This window comes from Cydia amplana, chromosome Z (assembly GCF_948474715.1).
Source record: "Cydia amplana chromosome Z, ilCydAmpl1.1, whole genome shotgun sequence".
Taxonomy (NCBI): Eukaryota; Metazoa; Arthropoda; class Insecta; order Lepidoptera; family Tortricidae; genus Cydia; species Cydia amplana.
The window spans coordinates 33,468,757-33,487,945 of NC_086096.1; the positions used below are offsets into that span (position 1 = coordinate 33,468,757).

Sequence of the window (19,189 nt, forward strand, 5' to 3'; positions counted from 1 at the left end):
TGGGCTTTTTAAATTATAATACTAATGACCTATGAAGTAGTATAGAGGTGGTCCTATTGATGTTAGTATATCTCAATCGAATTTTGTTCCACTCTCCCAACTGAGCATGTTGAAATTTCACATATCTAATGTAGGCACATTCACATATTACATAGGTACATCCATTCTTAATGCAAGCTGACAGGAGAGAGCAATTTCTATTAACGTGGTTGTGACAGTAGCTGAAAATAGTTATTAACAGGACTCGAAAGATTCCAAACGTTTCAGGGCACGAGGGTTAAACAAACTTTGCTCCCGAGTGAAACATAATTTTTTTACCACAATACCGCGACTAAAATAGTAATAATAAATAATAATAATAAGCCTTTATTTTTATCCTTAATCTACCTTAACTATTACATAATGAATATTAATTGTAAATTATATTAGTGGTAATTAAGGCCCCTGACGGGTGAAGGCCTCCTCCAACAGTTTCCAAGTTGACCTTGAATGGGCTTTCTGTATCCAGTTTTCTCCGGCAGTTTTTTTAATATCATTAACCCAGCGATCTCTAGGGCGTCCTTTGCCTCTCTTAGTCCTTGGGCCCGGCCACGTAGTAGCAAGTTGTGTCCACCTTTCATCTGTCATTCTTCCCACGTGACCAGCCCACTTCCACTTCAGGCGTTTCATATGCTCAAGAGCATCAATGGCGTTGGTTTTTTTACGTATATCTTGGGACCGTTGTCTGTCCTTCAGCCTAATATTCATGATACTCCTCTCCATTGCACGCTGGGCCTTTTGTATTTTGTCCTTTGTATAGAAGTTGTATATCCAAGTTTGACATCCGTACGACATGCAGGGGAGCAGGCATCCGTCCATGACTTTCTTTTTTAGTTTTAGTGGTAGCTTCGCTTTTAATATTTCTTTCAGGCTCCAGAACTTATTCCATGTCATGCTGATTCTCCTGTCGACTTCGTCATTATTTCGGTTGGTACTAAATGAAATACGTTTTCCTAAATATATGTAATTGTCGACATATTCTAACTTTCGCGTGTTGTCTACCAGTATAGGTTTTTGGAGAGTATTAGTCATTACTTTTGATTTTGATGAGTTTAGTTCCAATCCTATCCTTTTGCTTGCTGAGCATAGTTCTGATATCATTTCTTGCAATTGTCTTGATGATTCTGCGAAAAGTACTATGTCATCAGCGAAGCGAAGGTTACTTAGGTTTTTCCCCTTTACGTTGATACCTTTGTGTTTCCAGCTCAGGTCTTTCATTATATGTTGTAGGACTGAGATGAAAATTGTAGGCGATAGCGGGTCTCCCTGTTTCACACCTCTACAATTTTTTTTTTTTTTTTTTTTTTTTTTTTTTTTTTTTTTTTTTTTTTTTAATAGTACCTTACTTAAAAATCAATTGTAATCAAATACATTTCTATGCTTCTAAAGTTTTGTAATACATTTAAATTGCCTCGCGTGTAGCTATCTGCTTTCCTGGCACAATCTCGCTGTTACTCAAATTGAGGAAGGATCATTAGTGATAATATAAGTACTAAATATTAACAGTGTTTACGAGTGATTATCTCACAACATTACAGATGTGCCCATTTAGCGTGTTGGTTCTCTCCAGGAAGTAATAATACACTAGGTAGCTTCGGAGAAACTCCAATGGAGCTTTAATAATAGAGTCCAGTAGGTACCTAGTAAAGATGTTTAGTACTAAAGTGATATTGATATATGTACGATACCGAAAGTTAACGATCCCACACGGTTGTAATCCATATCTCTTCCGCGCTGGTTATGCAGCGAGCGGCTGGCACAAATCGGCCAACATCGGCATAACAGCAATTAAAACGGGACATAATGTCTGTGCTGGGGCCTATTGCACCACTCTGTCCCCACCAGCAAAGGACGCATAGCGAATAGAGATCGTCCTCGAGGCGAGAGCGGTGCGCGCTGCACTAGTCTGCAGTCATTGTGTTGCACTTCGCACGCACGAAGTGACCTAATAGTGGCTGGAGGGAGGGATCGGGAAGCGCAGGGGGGCGGCCGCGGGGCGCATCGTGTGGTAGGTCGGGCTCACTGTGCGCGACCGACGCCCGCCGCGCCGCCGCAGCCGTGGAAAACTTTCTTCGCTTTTCCTTTAAACTGAAGCGCGCGCGCCGGTCTCAGCGCAACTTTAATATAAACAAAATTCAACCCGGGCCCCGGACTATGTGATTGCTCTACTCGAGTCGGACTGTTTGTGCATAGCGATGTGAGCTGGTCACGTGACGGTAACTTCGCCTATGGATTTGGTCATAAAAAGTCGGTAAATGTTTGTATAATTAAGCGAATCAATTAAGAGAAAAACTTATAAATTTGTGCATAATAACATTATCTGTTAATTGATGTTAACAAATGGTCCGATTGCAAAATAGTTTAATTTGCATAATTGTATAATTCGTTATTAATTACTGTGGTTGCGGATTTATTAAATAGGTAATAGCTTTTCAATGGCAGTTAAAATCTCATGTTAGATTACAGGCCCTTTGTGGCTGTGCGCTGTGCGCGAGCGCAGCGGAGCGCGCTCGCTTCCGGGCGGCGCGGCATCTGCGCTGCTTTCACTTTTTCCTCGCCCGCCGCATCTCGCGCCTGCTCCACGCTTCCTACATATTCTATCGCTACGTCTATTCCGGATTGTTACATAAAATATTCCTCGAACGTTTGGAAATTAACACCACTTTTTATCGCCGTTACATGTATGTATGTTATACATAATTATTACAAATCAGTTTTCTATACGGCTAGATACATGTGCCACGGTGACGCTCACGTCGTCGTGACGCAACCGGCTAATCTAGTCGGCGTCGGGAAGTGCAGTGTCGCGTCCCCGCCCCGCGCCTCGCGGCCACTCCGCGCGGTCGTTGACATTTCACCCAGTTTCTATTCTTGCGTCTAAAAGTCCGCGGTGCTCTCTTCCTTCCCGCGCATAGACGAGAAGTTTGTCGCTAACGTTGACCGTGTGGCATTCCCGCAGGCGAGTCGGCTGCCGATACCAGCACGTCGTCGCCGGACCCGGGCCCGCCCTCGCCGCGCATGGCCGACGCCGGCTGCAGCACGCCGCCGCACCCGCCGCCCATGTTCGACGACGGCAGCTCACCCACGCCCACCCCGGCCTGCCACCCCACCGTCATTCGCTCGGCGCCGCCATACTCCGTCATCAAGTTTGAAGGAGCCGCCAGCTCCAACAAGTCTGACAATTCGCATGCCATTAAACACGCGTCGCCCACGCAACACTCCTCCGTGAAGCTGGAGGGCCCGCCGCCGGAGCCGCCGCTCCCGTACAGGCCGCGAGCGCCCGCGCCGCCGCCGCCCGCCGTGCACTCTCCTCTCGCGCCGGGGCCCTGGCCGCCAGCCGCTTGCATCAACGGCGTCAAGCCCGAACTTATCGGCGGCCACTTCCCGCCACAACCGCAGGAGCCCAAGACTGGTGCGCGAGGGCCTACGCAATGGAGAGGGGCGCCCGCCGTTATCATGGGTGAATCCGGGGGTGTACGCACAATGTTCTGGACGTTACCGGCGCCCACTCCCGGGGGTGAGGCATCTGCAACGCCGAGCGGGTCGCACACGCCAACACCGCCGGCTTCCGACCCCTCTACATGTAGCGAGGAATCTGCGGCTAGGCTGCTTTTAAACCTTGGTGGTGAGTTAAGGCGACAGCGCGGCCCGCCATTGAACATGGAACTGTTATGGGCAGGCGACGTATCACAGCTGCCAGCTCACCAACAGCTCCACGCTCTGAACCTGAGTGCGGCGGCAGGCAGCACGGCCGGAGCTTCAGGCGCGCCGGCCCCAAGCCCACACGCTATGCCTCGTCCAGAACTCCGCGCCTACGCGCCCGAAGCTGAACGTGAAGAAGATGAACAGCCCATGATCTGCATGATATGCGAAGACAAAGCAACAGGTTTACATTACGGAATTATCACCTGTGAGGGATGCAAAGGCTTCTTCAAGAGAACTGTACAGAATAGACGCGTGTACACATGCGTCGCTGATGGAGGCTGTGAAATCACAAAAGCGCAAAGAAATCGATGTCAATACTGTCGCTTCAAGAAATGTATCGAACAAGGCATGGTTTTACAAGGTAACATTCAATATTTTTAATTGTATTCTATTAATTATCGACGTACCAACAAAACTAATTAAACTTCTTTTTCAGCTGTGAGAGAAGACCGCATGCCAGGAGGACGAAATAGCGGCGCAGTGTACAATTTGTACAAAGTAAAATATAAGAAGCACAAAAAGGCAAATAAAGCAGCGACAACAACAAGCCGGGCGTCGCCACCAGAAAAGCCTAAAGAGCCAATGCCACCTCTCCCGCCACATCTGGTCAACGGCACTATTCTTAAGACTGCTCTCACCAATCCTAGTGAGGTAAATATAATTAATAGTCTCAAAACTGCCCTTTATAAAATTTGCCTGTCATATACTTCCAGTAAATAACTCTACTCTATGTTTTTAGATTTAGGGTATACTTTATTTTTATACCACATTTACCACTTAAATTAGATGAGAACACTTCCTTTTATATATTATATAGATGTGTTGCGTTCAGGTTGTCCACCTAAGGGCTCGATTAGAGAGCGCAGTATCATCCTCGCGGGACCGCGCGGTGCCGCTGGACAGGGCGCTGCACATGATCCGTGCCCTCATCGACTGCGATGCTATGGAGGACATCGCCACCGTGCGCCACCTACCCGATCTCCTGCACGACACCTCAGAAATAGGCGACAAGCTCTGCAAAATCGGGGACTCCATCGTTCACAAGATGGTCGCGTGGACGAAGAAACTCCCGTTTATAATGGAGATTCCGATGGAAATACACTCCAAGCTGCTGATGGAAAAGTGGCACGAGATCTCTGTGCTGACGACGGCGGCGTTCCAGGCGATGCACGGGAAGCACGCGCACGCGCCGCCCTCCTCGGACCACGAGCACGACTTCGTACAAGAGGTGAGTGTTACATTTACAGCACGATAGGGACCGAGAGTATCTCGTTTATGCATCTGAGCCGGGTTCAGTCGGACCAGGCACCGGGTCACTTTCGCTCCAGAGACTTCCGCCGCTTGCTTGGAGTGCAGTTACGTGATCTGCATCGGCGCTTACGCAACTGCGATAGAAAGTCGCTGCCTTTGGCAGAGAACTAGCTGCACTCGACCGAGCTCTGTGCATAGTGCGCTCTATTACACCCGTAAACTAATGCAACACGTCGGACGTTTCAATGAGTAGCCTTCGGCTCAATCGTACGTATAGGAATTGTATGCAATTATTTGCTTCCAAAGGTGAATAACATTACTACTAGATAAATTTAATAAGTATTTTGTATTTATTTATGTTATATATAATATTGCATTTTTATGCACCTGCATTCATAAGTAAAGTAGATTATACCGATTGAAATTAGAATTTATACACACTTAGTTATAAAACGTTAGGTAGATATGAAGTAGGTTTCGTGCCGTGCGACATCAATTAAATAGGTAGTAATGACCTCAAGACCAATATACTAAGAAATTATACAATTACGCCATAACATTTACCTAATTGATCCGATTATATGTAAATTCGCAAATCCATATCAATATATTTGTCCCACAAAACGTTCGTTACGATTTACGATAAACATCTAAAGATTTCTACGGTGCGAGCAATTCCGTTTTGTTAATAAAGATGAAACATTGACATACATAAGTAATTAGGCATTAAGTCCATCATTTGTATATTGTTAAATTTTGTGCAATAAAGTTTAAATAAACAAATATTACATAGGTATGAACCACAGGTGATACACATCCATAATAACATTTATACGACCCACTTTATTATCTGGCATTGTACGAGTATTTAAACTTTTATTAACTTTAATAGAAATAAACAGATTATAAATATAGCGTGATCTAAGTTGACTTATCAACCAAGTGATTGCGTGCGTTACGTAAAAACATTATAGTTGCTATAACATCAGTTACATATTTTCATTGTCTAGAGCATTTTCCTAGGTTACATAAGTACTTAATTAAAAAAGAGTTAGAGCTGTTATTTGCGTATAAACTAAAAAGATATGAATAGAACACGATCCGTTTAAAGGTACTTCTTCCATCATATAAATATACTCGTATTTTTAGACGACAGGAAAATTACAGAGAACTTATAATATCGCTTACCCCGCTCTTTGATTACTTAGTATTGTTTTCGTTTCTATGAATATACCTACTAAAATCAAATACCTACATTAAGACTGCTACTGATTTAAAAAAAGATTACTATAATTGAATAATTTTACGGTTTAGACTCACTTGTTTTAAGTCACTCGCGCGACATAATTCACAACAAATCAAAAATTATGTTTCAAATTATTCAATGTTAGTATATCTCACAACAGTTTAAATTCGATTATTACTATAATTAGTTATCAAATAATAAATTAATATTATGATTTATGGCACAAATTACAATCAATAGTACCTAAATCGAATAGGTACTAGTAAAAACGAATTGTAGTAATGCTATTGTTATGACAGCATATTGAAAAAAGAAAAGGAACTAACAATTGAGTATTGACTCAGGTGAACGCAAACCTGCGGACGCTACAGAACTGCCTCACCTCGCTGATGGGGCGCCCCATCACCCTGGAGCAGCTGCGGCTGGACGTGGGGCTGGTGGTGGAGAAGATGACGCAGATCACCTGCGTCTTCCGCCGCATACAGCTTCGGATGGAGGAGTACGTCTGCCTCAAAGTCTACATATTGTTGAACCAAGGTAACTGCACCATTAAAGGCATGCATACCATTTTAAGCAGCTAAGTCTAAAAGTGTTCGTTTTTGTATATTATGCGCAGCGAATCTTTTGTGTAAATTATACCCAAATTGTTTCAATATCAGTGACGGAAGTGGTTCATTTCGAACGATAGTGACGTTAAAATCATCTCTGATTTGGAATTGTGTTAATTGTTAACGGATAACCTTTCGCCGGCCCGCGGGCCGATGCTCGTTATTTAGGTTAAATAAATATTGGCCTTTTAAAAAATACTCCGTCATTCGCTGATTAAGAATCAATTCGGGCATAAGTAGATTACGTACCTACGTAGAAATAACATTAGTGACTTTTTATTTATGTGTGATGTTTACTATTAAGTAATCTGCTGCCAAGCGAAACCTTTCCGTAATCTAGGTATATACTTGTCTGTAATGTATGTTATACTTATATTTTTATAAAATTGCCTGTAAATAATGTTATTTCAGCGCATGAAAGAAATTTACTAGCCAGATTTCGACTACATGATGTCTTCTACAACCATTTCGTTTTGCACAAGGACGATAAATAATAAACAAATAAAACCAACAAACGGAAAAGTAATGAAAGAGTCACATTTGCATAATTGTTGCCTGAGGAAGGATTAATTGAGTTTAAATTCTGAATCCTTTGAAAATATACGGTCTAGTACGCGGACGTTTTTTTCAAGTCAATTTATTCGGCCGTTTTAAGCAGAAGAAAAAAAAGTAAAATAAATTGTAGGTACGTGCACTTAGATATATTAAAGTACAGGAAACACAAAAAGTCACACTGACGAAGTATTACAACACGGTCAGTCGTCACAGTTATTATGATTTATAGTCCATGTCACCTACTTACATGCGAGAGTTCTCGCTTGTGAAATCGATTAGGAACTTTAGGAGGACTTATATTTACTGTCACCAATAACAGTTAACTGCGTACATTAACCCTTAGAACAGAGAAACCACCTCACGAGTCTAGATACTTTAGTGTCGCAACTCCTTTACCCACCTAAAATATACCTTACAAAACATCTCCACGCAAACTCGCTATCGCTAAGTAAGTAGGTATAGTTTATACACTTGACAGCGGTTGCAGCTTTAGTACCTTCCTGCTATTATAACCTCTAAAGCGTCGAGCTAAAGCATATGTTTGCACAAATGAGCTAGAATAGGGAAACTAGGCATGACATCCTGCGTTATCGCAGTGCAACTAGGTCGGCCCTCACATGCCATGTTTGAAAATAATTTTCACCGCACCGACGTACGCACTTATCAAAGTACTAGCGATTAGAAATGGCGTCGCGTATCAGCTAATGGCATCAGCACCTAAACAACGAGTAGTAGCGGTTGCTGGTTGATATAGTTGAATAGTTATACTTAAAGTTTACCCATCACCGATTTCAATAAGCATTTAGCAAAGGTTGCCGTAGGTACCTAAATATTATTTACCTAGAATGCTCCCTGCCTACCTTGCTTAAGTACATGACTTGCTTGAGATTACTGGAATTGATTAGTCATACGCCGTGACTGAGAAACTGAAACACAAAATGGCCTTAGTAACATTACAACAAAATACGGAGAACATTAGGGTGTTAATTCCGTAGCAATATATTTTTATTAAAAGGAAGTATCTGCGCTTCCATATACAACACATAAAGCATTTTATAGCCACGGTACGTACTCGTTGTGGCTATAGTGAAATGGAAAGTGCTTGCACAACAGTTCCGCGTCTATGTGCGTCTGCACAGCGCGCGCATGTGTGCGCGTTGAGCTGTTGGTATGCTATTGAACTGAAACTAGGGTTCTGCTACGCTAAATAGACACATGTAGACCAAATTTTACGAACGCCGTAGCAATTAGTCTTTTTAAGCTCAACACGGACAGCGGCTAGTTTCTACCACCATCATATCGCCAAAAAGCAGTATTGTTCCGACCTTTAATTAAGGGCATTAATTTAAAATTATTCGTATTCCTAATTAATATTCGCAATATTCCAATGAATACGAAATGTTTACAATCGCAGCTCATTGAGGAAATCCTGTGAACAACATCGTAAGGCCGTGTTCTAAAAGATACAGTATATCCGTTTTAACTAGATGCACTTTAGACTTTTAGCACGTCGGAAAGCAAAGTTTATCGTTTACAAAATAATCGTCTATAACATCCCATGGAAGATTTACCTATAACGAAACCTCCTTGACAATAGGTTGTTTTGCTTACATTATCTAAAATAAATATTGAGTATATGCTTTTAGCATTAATGTCGTCGTACAACTTTACAATAAAAACGTATTTAATTGTAAAACTTCAAGAGTTTCAGATTTAACCTGAAACCATCGCTATTACTTTCATTTAGACGACGACGGTACAAAAAAAAATACATTTAATTTATAATAAAATGTATAAATGATAAAAGTTTAAGTAGATATACTTACCTGTGTGTTGGTTGTGATTTTGCAGTCATATATTTTACGGCTCGTATTTACCAACCGGCTATCATATTACCTTTATATATTTTATTTTATAATCTTCTGCAACAACGTAGACTGAATGATCTAAGTTAAATCATAATACATTCGGGTATGACAATACCTCTAGATGTAATCAGTTAAGGGTAATCACCGCACAGCTTTCGCTGGTCATTTCACTCGGATCAACAAGGTCGCATCTAATTCAAATGATATTACCAGATACACCGTTGTCGCTCGTGTTCGCGAAGGTTACGTCAGCTAGGACAGTTCTGAGCGGAAAGCGAGACTTGAGCGATACTTTCTCTTCGCCCCGCAGATACCCGCACTATGCAGCGGTACTTTACGTAACACCGATTAGCCGTACAGCGTGTACGCTTGCTTATTGCGCCCTTTTCTGCATATCTGTAATAAACTTGAGAACAAAATTATGTTACCTAATTGTTAGCGTACTAAAATTGAAGCACAGAGTATCACGAATAGCTAAATCATTAGTATTATCACTTCATTACCGTACGAATCGATATAAATGCGTTACCAAAACTTAGGTAAGTAAATATCACAGGGCGTTGTAGACTCCAAAAAATAAAATATACAAGTTGTATTAGAAACGTCCTATGCTACTTATAAAACCGGTCCAATTTGTAGGTATTAGCTTGACCTAGAAACTCACAATGCAATGACTCCTGACTAATTATCCAAGAGCTATGCAAAAATACTATATAATTGGCGTCAAGCATGTAATTATAAGTTTAATTTTGTGTAAAAATACAAAGGTAAAACATTAGTTAAAGTCGGTGCTGCCAACCAGCGCTAAAGGTCACAGACAGATATATTTAGGTAGCGCACCGAAACCCCGTCGTCCTTAGGTTATAAATAGACCTAGTATAGAGACAGTTTATAAGATTTAATCAAACCCATGTAGGTAAGTAATCCGATACACAAGATAGAATAAAATAACATTTACGTAAACAGTAAATAAATGATCACGCGTCTATTTTTCCTTCCTCATTCTCTAAACACAAAACATCGGTTTGGTTGAATGTAAAACGCGCACATGAAACAGCCGCGCGGCCTACCCGTGGAAAAGCGCTCGCGTGCAAGCGAAATGGCTATAGAGTGAGGACGCAGCGCGCTTGAGCGGAGGTCAACGGCTAGCCGCGGTCGTTGCCCCGCTATCGGAGTGACCTACTGAGCGCGTGACGTCACCGCCGCACCGCGCGCTCGCTCGATACAAATGGCATTGGAGCGCTGTAGCGCCTGTAGCCTCACACCGCCATCTAAGGGCGAGTAGACGAACTAAGCATTTCTTATTTAGCGCTACTTGTGTTATATTTCGGAACTAATCAGTTTTCCAAACATGGCGCACGTTTCATAAAATGTCTAGTTTCAGAATTCGGCTTTGTATGCTTTACACATATTTTCTTTTGTCTTAGAAGTGGAACTGGAAGGCATTCAGGAGCGATACGTGCAGGTTTTACGCAGTTATCTGGAACACGCAGCTCCCCACCATCCCGGCAGATTGCAGGAACTTTTTGCCAGGATACCTGAGGTGAGGAATTTTTCTTAGGTACCTACTTTGAATACCTACTCTTTTAACTCAAACCTTACTCCTCCCTATAGAGACTATACCTATATCTTGGATTACACCACAAACTTGAGCGCATCCAAAATACTATTACAGTTGCTAATAAAAATAAGAAATTATTACATTGATTAGGCTACTAGGAAATCGTTTTTGATTTTAACTATAACGAAAACTTTACTTAAACGTAAGTAGTTCGGAAAATGGCCTGACAAGGCCTAGACTATCAATAGTTTTCTCATATTCTTTACTCTATCATTATGTATTCAGTGTCCGTTGTCACGTATTTAGGTTTCTAAGTTTTTTTTTTCGAAACCACTCAGCTTGTCCAAGTTATATATTAACTATTTTTTTGTCGTGTCCCCAGATCCAAGCAGCGGCGAACCTCCTACTCGAGAGCAAGATGTTCTATGTGCCGTTTGTGTTAAACTCGGCAGAGATCAGATAGTACGTGTAGTCGCGCCGCGCGTCTTATGTCACCACCTGTGTTCACTGCCCCGGCACAAGAGCTCGTACAAATGTTCCTAGTCGCCCGCCAAGGGGCCCGGCCGCTCGGTGCGGCTCGGGACCGCCGCCGAGCCCCCGGCACGGGCAGCCCTCACCGCGCGATAGTGAACTCCCTGCGAGCACGGCTACATTACATACTCGCGCCCACGAGTCCATGTGTGTAACGATGTTTATTTTAGAGGAATTAAAACGTCCCAATTGACAGACTGATTTTTATTAATAGTTCTTATGTGATAAGCGCCAGGGACTCGAATGCGTGTTTTATACCTACGTGGTAGTGTATACTAATTAGTGTAAATTAGTTTAATGTTAGTTAATATTTAAAACTGACAGAGGGATCGCATAATATATTATTTCTGTAAATATAGAGTACTTTATAGCATAGGTAGATTGTTAAGATGTTGTTTTAGATAGATTTGTTTCTTGTACATGGAATATTGCTGTTTTAGTTTGCATTTTATATCGTGTAGGGGTACCTAACCAGTGTAATGTAATAATGAGAATTTTACCTGTCTAAGACTTGTTGGTAAGTAATGTTATGTAAGTAGACTGTAAGGACGTACTCTCAGTGTTTACCAAGACTGCTTGTATACAACTGTACTGTTTATACACTAACAAACATAATGTTCTATAGTCACAACTTATGCATTTTTATTGCCAATATTTCGCATAGACACGTTTCGTGCATTATAATTTTATCTAATGTTTTCTCTTGTCCCTATTCTGACTTAAACAATTAATGTAAGTGTCCGGTGTACATTGTAGACGGTGTTTTATTATAATTGCTTATTGCATTTCTCTAAACGAAGTTAACTTTACGTGTACCTATTGTACAGGTGCTTTACACCTTCGTTTGATACTGTGTTTAGACAAATTCGAGCTCAATTCCTCAGTCACTAATTGCGATAAATAAGTGTGTAGGTAATATACATCACATATCTCACTCGAGACATCCATCCCACCCTATGTTCGAATTTAAAGCACTTATACGTAAATATCGGTCTACTAAATTGGTAGAGATATACCTAGTTTCTTTGTCACTGAACCAAAAAACAGGATAAACTTAATAAAGAATCATTCCTTCTTAGTCATTTATTAGCAACGTATAGGTTCATTCCCCGCAAAACTTTCTCACCATCGTCATCTTCCGTTCAACTTCCTTTCCGACAACATTATCTCATAGAACTTCCATATTTATCCCGTACTCATACATTATGTATAAAATAAATAGGTAAATGAAACTTAATTGTATAACGTTAATAATACTACTTTAAATAAATAGAAACAAAGAGACTTTCTCACCTTAACACTGTCAGTATATCACTGCCTTTCGTTTTAAAGCTTATTTGCCGTTATTGCATAAGTCTCCGTTTTCTCGTTAATGTTTTAGAGTGTAATGGACGTTCCGGCAACGGTGAACAGTTACCAATAGCTTTAGGAAGGCGACGTACGCCGATTATATTAAGTAATTACAACCAAAAAGTTCGTTATAGGGACTTACATAGATTCTAGTTTAAAACGGTTAATCGTTGTACCACACATTTTTCGATGTCGTGGCGAGCGTGTAGCAACTCTGTTACAAAAACGACTTTCTATAACGCTCTTAATCCTAGTACAAGAACGTATTTTTGGGCAAAATATCGCCGCTTTTGAAAAGGCATCTCGTACCGTTCTACACATACTTAATAAGCCACGACATTGTTCTTCCACGTAGCTTACGATCTCGTCCCGGTAATGAAGGCGTTAACTTATATCCAATGAACACTTACAATTTGGATTATAATTTTCTTCTAGGCTACTCTTGGGCCCTAGCTTAAGAGTAATCTCATCTCTATAGCAACCTCCAACTACAACCAACCTTCAGCTTGAACATATGGCATTCGATTCTGACAATGTTTTTGGACGAAAGTTTTATGTTCATGATGAAATACAGATTGATAGAGGCAGCTTAGCAGAAATGTGTGCTTCGGCTTAGACTTCAGTTGGCAAAAGTGGAAGTCTATTCATATTACTAGAAGTGCAGCCATGTTGATTAAATCGAGCGACACACGACCGTTCCTCGTCATGTTACCATTAGATAAGTGTTAGGTATTAACGTGTTTTATATGTGTAATTTAAAATTAGTGAATACAACCAGTTACAATACTGCCATTAAATGCCTAAATATAATTACCTAGTTTCAAAATAATTTTGTTATAGGTAACTAATGTGTATATGATTTAACTTAGTAAAACGGCGTTCGTGAAATTATAAGTTAAATGTGATAATTAAACAGTGATAGAGTAAATATTCGGGGTAAAGAGCGCCCAGTGCTCGAGCGGCAAGTCGTGGGGCACGCTAAGGCAACTACTTACCACCTTTCTCTACTGCGAACTCCGTTATTAGAAATTAGTCTAATAAATATAGCTGTTAAGCTCTTGCAATATATTTGCGAGTGACAATTTAACAAGACAGATACGAGTACTATTCCGATTTTCTGAAGTTCGCGTTTATAGTCCTGTAACTGAGCGGGTATCGGCGGCCGGCTTGACAGACTTATGTCAGAAGGAGCTTAATACCCGCACATGTGTAGCTTGCTTTAGAGGCCCTCATCGCAGGCCCGCCGTGGCGTATCCACGCCTGTAGGTACTTCATGTCAAATATTCTCCTTAATTGGGTAACAATATTTATTTATCTTAATTGTAAATTAGTTTTATAAAACACCATCTTAACGACGGTGTAACTCTAAAGTCTGAGGTAAAGATGCCTTTATAGATTACATGTTACGAGGAAATCATAAAAAACTAATCACGAATCGTGCGTCATTCTACTAACGTGTAAATGATTATGTGTATGTAGATAATATGACACTTATTTTGTTAGTATCGTAGCGTATACTGTTATTAAGGTGAAACTAACGGCATTGTATGAAATGGAGATTAGGACGGTAAGGATGTTATTGGCGTTGTACAAAGGATAGTATTGATAGAAATTAACGATAAAATTGGCGCATTACTGGCGAGTACCTAATTAGAATAGTACACGAAGAGCCCCCTGAGGCTAACATTTCTTGTGTAAATAAATACTATTTTGACATAAGATGGCCACTTGCTTTTCGATGCTGTCCTGATTATTTGCTGGACTCTGTAATAAGACTTAATCGCCTATTTCTTCTTTCAAACTCGTGTTCTTTTTTCAAAGCAATCCAGGATATTAGATACAAAAATAATTATTGAAAGTAACGGAACGTAGAATTTGCTCCTGGTTGGCGATTTTGCGTTTGAGTAATTTGCATCCGTACCAGTCGGCTCTTAAAACCAAATTCACTCCTGACCACAGGTTGGAGTGGATTTTAGAGCTGCTGCTGGAAGTTACGGTCACAGCGCCGCGCAGTCCGCGCCGGGGCGTCCGCCGGCCGTCCGACGCGCACACTATCAATTATTAATAGTAAATCTATGGTACAGTAATGTATTGTAAAGTACTTTAAGGCTGAGATGTAACGTGCGGTGGTGGCGCGAAGCGACCGAGCGCAGCCGCGAGCGCGGGCGCCGACGGGTGGACCTAGTTAATATTGCGAAAATATTTTGACTGATATAATAATTTAAACGTAATAATGTTAATATATTTATAAGAATGTAACAAAAAACTTAATGCATTTCACACTTTCTTTACAGTCCATAAGAAAAATTACATGTAAGATATTGTGACGAAATATTTTCACATTGATAGTGTAAGGTTTGTTGTGTAAAATAGCGTTTCGTGTATTTCGGGTAAAAGAAGGGTTGAAATTGTGTACATTAGACATTGTATTAAATAGTACTGAAAAATGGTGTGTAAATCAGTAACAGAATATATATATTTGGAAACGTTGAAGAGTGATTGTTGTACATATACAATATACATATATAGAACTACATGTCACAGATGAATATTTGAAATAAGTACATACACATTCATAGATATCTGTTCTAAATGTTTTATTCAGATAACAATAGGTAATAGTGTTCTGTTATGGTTAAGTGTCTAAATAAAAACTATAAACAAACACGTTTCGCTTGTCTGGTTCATTCGACGATTTTGTATCTATGTTTCCTCACTTTTCTGAATCGAAGTATTTTAGATATATAATATGGTATACAAGTATGTTTATCTGTACACGTGTCACGGTTCGCCCATGGGGCCGCAGTGGTCACTCGGGCACGGCGGGCGGGCTCCGATGTAATTGTGCCGTTCTCGAGAACGTTATCAATTTACTATGGGAAATATTCTCGAGCGAGAACATTTTCCATACAAAAGGGAGAACGTTCTCGAGAACGGCACAACTCTTGCCGCTCCAAGCCGCCTTGTCCGAGGAGGATGTTCTTCATAAAATTTGATAGTTGATTGTGAACGGGTGTGCTGTTGTACTGTACTCTCGTATTTATTTGGGCTCGCTCAATTTCAAGACTTATCGCTTTCAGACCTAGCATATTATACATTATTCGCTTTAATTTAAGTATTATCAATACGATAGGGTTCTGTACTTGTAGTATGTCACTTAGTTGCTGATCGCTGTACCGTTCTCGTTGGTTCCGGCCAGGCCGGGTTGGCCACGGAGGCACGGACCACAATAGACACAGATCTGACGCTGCAATGGAATTTACAAGGAAGTTCTTATTCAGACTAACTTTATATGATTAGACAGCTACAGTGGACCAAAAAAATCAACTCAATTAATTTATTTTCCATTTCTGGCTATACTATGTGACATCGTTTCAGTTGCATATTAATTCCAAAAAAGGAAACTTTTAAAAGGTAAGTATCGTAAGTACGAAACTGACAGATGGTTGAGATGGTGCTACTTATAGTTATCACCGATTTATAATATCTCATTGCAAGGGTTTAATTCCTAATAAAACATAAAAATATTTTATTGCTAGCTTGAAAACAGTTTATTGACTGAAGAACTTTATAATTATAGTCTTGGAATGCCTGCGGTTAGCTATATCGTGACGTACGCGTGTCGCAACCGTGGCGCGTCCGTGTCACGTTCGTGTCGCCTCCGTGTCGCGCCCGGCCCGGCCCCGTGTGTAGTGCACTCAGAAAGTCATGTACTGCTCTATATTGTCTCGTTGAGTGGTGCGCCGGCTGATAGTCAAAAGATTGTAATGGTTTGCCAAGAGAAGTTACCTACAAGTTGTGTTTAGTTAGCGATGCATAACGTGTTTGTACTTTAATTTGTTTTTTAGTTTTACTCTTGGAAATCAATGGTTAATAAATTAAGAAAATAAAATGTATGTGAATTATTTGTTTGACTATTTATTCTTCCTTAATCCATCTTTTTTCATCGAAAATGCTATAATATGTATAGGAAGGCGACCCACGGGCAAATTTTTTACACGCATAATATGACAAATTTCTCTTCGATTTGTAAATAATAACAAATATTATAGACTTCGTCTGATGATATTTATTGACGACTCGCTGAATTTTTACTAGGTACGTCACTCCCAAAACTAAAACATTAAGTAGGTAGGAACAGTCAGCAGCCGAAGTTCCTAAGCGGGCGAGCAGTTCAAAATAACCTTGACACTTGAATAAGATTCTCTTAACAATAAAGTCGCGTCAAGATCATTTTGAACAGCTCGCCCGCTTAACAACTTCTGCTGCTGACGTCATAATTTCATAGAAGTTAGACTGCGCTTAGCGTGTACGAGAATTTTTAAGTAGGTACATAATACTTATAATATAATGGATATAAACTTGGTTTACGTGCTTATAGTAGGTAAGGTAAGTAGGTATAGTAGTTTAGGGCGACAAAAGTATCAAAATTATTCAAAATACTAGGCAGCAAAATTCAATGTCCCGCTATTGTCTTTCCATTAAAAATTTGTACATACCGGCAAATACCGGGTTGGATCTGTAAAACGATTAAATTTTGCATAATTTACCTAAAAAATATTATTTGCTTTGCGTGACATCTATCGGCGAGTAGTAGAACTACACATATTTTCAGTGTTGCTATTGTACAAAAACCTCAGAAGTGTTAAAACATGTTTTTTTCATGTCGAGTAGCAGAGGATTGCAAGTAAAGAATATTGACAGTCTTACGGGCTTAGTTTCAAACGATCTTTTTTTAAATTTTATACTGGGAATTTAACTTGATATTTAAATTATAATTTTTAAATAAAGTCAGGTAGCCCAATCGTGTGGAAACCGTTTAAAAATCTACACCTATCAGTGTTGCCAGATCGTACCTTTTAGTACGGTTTTACGTACTATTTTTTGACCTTGCGTACCTTTTTTGTACGCAGCGTACATCGTACTAAAACCGTACCTTTTGATGTACAATTGTTTATCAACTTTTTTTTTCGTTATATTGGTTCAGGATGGTTTGTTCAGGGCAATATATCTAATCTGACAACAATAGCCACCATAAAAAAGTACCATGTACTATAGAAAATACACGTTTCTTTAGTTGCAGTCGGCAGTTGTGTCTTTCTTACCTGTGATTTGCTAATAGTAATAGTAATATCGTTTATTGCAAACCATGGTACAATAGATGTTACAATGGATAAAGATGACATGGCTCCCTGATAGGTTATTGGCAATTATCCATAAAACTACATTAAATAATTTATGTGTAATATTATTCATATTGCTTTGTGATTGCTTCTAATGCAGTTGCTCGAGGAATAATAAAAACGCTAAAAGAAGTTAAAAAAATGATAAAGAATTTGTTCTCGGGCTGTCAGGTACCTAAATTCTACTTTTATTATTAAAAAGGGAAGTTACATAATTATTGTTACTTATCTGCCAACTTGTTTATCTTACCAATCTTATTCAAATGCATTTCTTTTTAATTTATATACTTATGTACATTTGCATATCCAATAGAAAGTTACTTATACTTGGTCAAGCAGATCTTGTCAGTAGAAAAAGGCGGCAAATTTGAAAAATGTAGGCGCGAATGGATATCGTCTCATAGAAAATTTGAATTGCGCGCCTTTTTTTACTGACAAGATTTGCTTGACCAGCTATAGTCATCTGAGTGTATTTCGTTTTATTTTTAACTGTGTAAAGAATTTATTGTGCAATAGATTTAAATAATACATGAAGGTACAAATGGAACAATATTTACATAAAACCTAAAAATAACAACTAAAACTAAATATAAAATATCTCTCCAAAGCTGCCCGCTTCTGGAATGGAACCTAGAATGCTGGCGGCGTTGCCCCTTTGAACCGCCATTAAAATAAACCCCGTTTTATTTGGCATTATTATCCAGATTACAAAACTCAGGTAGTCAAAATTCAGCCAGCCATTTATAGCCGGTCAAACAACTTAGTCAATATAAAATGGCGCGAAATTTATAGTGTGTCAAAGGACTGTTCCATTTCAAACATAGACAGAGAGATTCATACTATCTTTGTCTTACACTAGTACTAGCACCCAAAAGAAAAGGATGAGTATAGTTTTTTGGTTCCTGTTTACTGACAAGATTTGGTTGACCAGCTATAAGTTTTCTATTGGACCATAACCCTTCGCACCATTTTTTTTTAGATTTGCCGCTTTTTTCAACTGACGGAAATGGCTTGACAAATTTTATTTTTCATGTACCTATATCAATGCAAACAAAATTGGTTAACTATGACGTGTACACTACACTTATAGTTGGTCAAACCAATTTGTCAGTCAGTAACAATCAGGAAAACTATACTCATCCACCCACCATACCCCCCACCCACATAGAAATATTGTTTCTCTAAGAAAATTTTACTAATAAAAAAACCGTACCTTTTTTATCAAAATCGTACCTTTTTTGACGTACGACTGTACATAAGCTGGAAGCGCTCTGGCAACACTGACACCTATA

At 39.8% G+C, this 19,189-nt stretch overlaps 1 protein-coding gene across 4 annotated transcripts in view; it reads left to right on the forward strand.

Annotated features, from left to right (window-relative positions):
• The window catches only part of LOC134661593 (hormone receptor 4), a 29,470-nt gene extending 16,810 nt beyond the window's left edge, over positions 1–12,660 (forward strand). For 2 of the 4 annotated variants that reach the window (XM_063517728.1, XM_063517726.1), the window contains exons 3-8: positions 2,999–4,105; positions 4,181–4,395; positions 4,562–4,972; positions 6,586–6,778; positions 10,700–10,815; positions 11,216–12,660. In XM_063517728.1, the coding sequence (XP_063373798.1) occupies positions 2,999–4,105; positions 4,181–4,395; positions 4,562–4,972; positions 6,586–6,778; positions 10,700–10,815; positions 11,216–11,296 (2,123 nt within the window). In that variant the 3' untranslated portion in view covers positions 11,297–12,660. The remainder of the gene's footprint in view (positions 1–2,998; positions 4,106–4,180; positions 4,396–4,561; positions 4,973–6,585; positions 6,779–10,699; positions 10,816–11,215) is intronic. The other 2 variants (XM_063517729.1, XM_063517727.1) reach the window with 1 other exon arrangement.
• Positions 12,661–19,189: the final 6,529 nt, after the last annotated feature.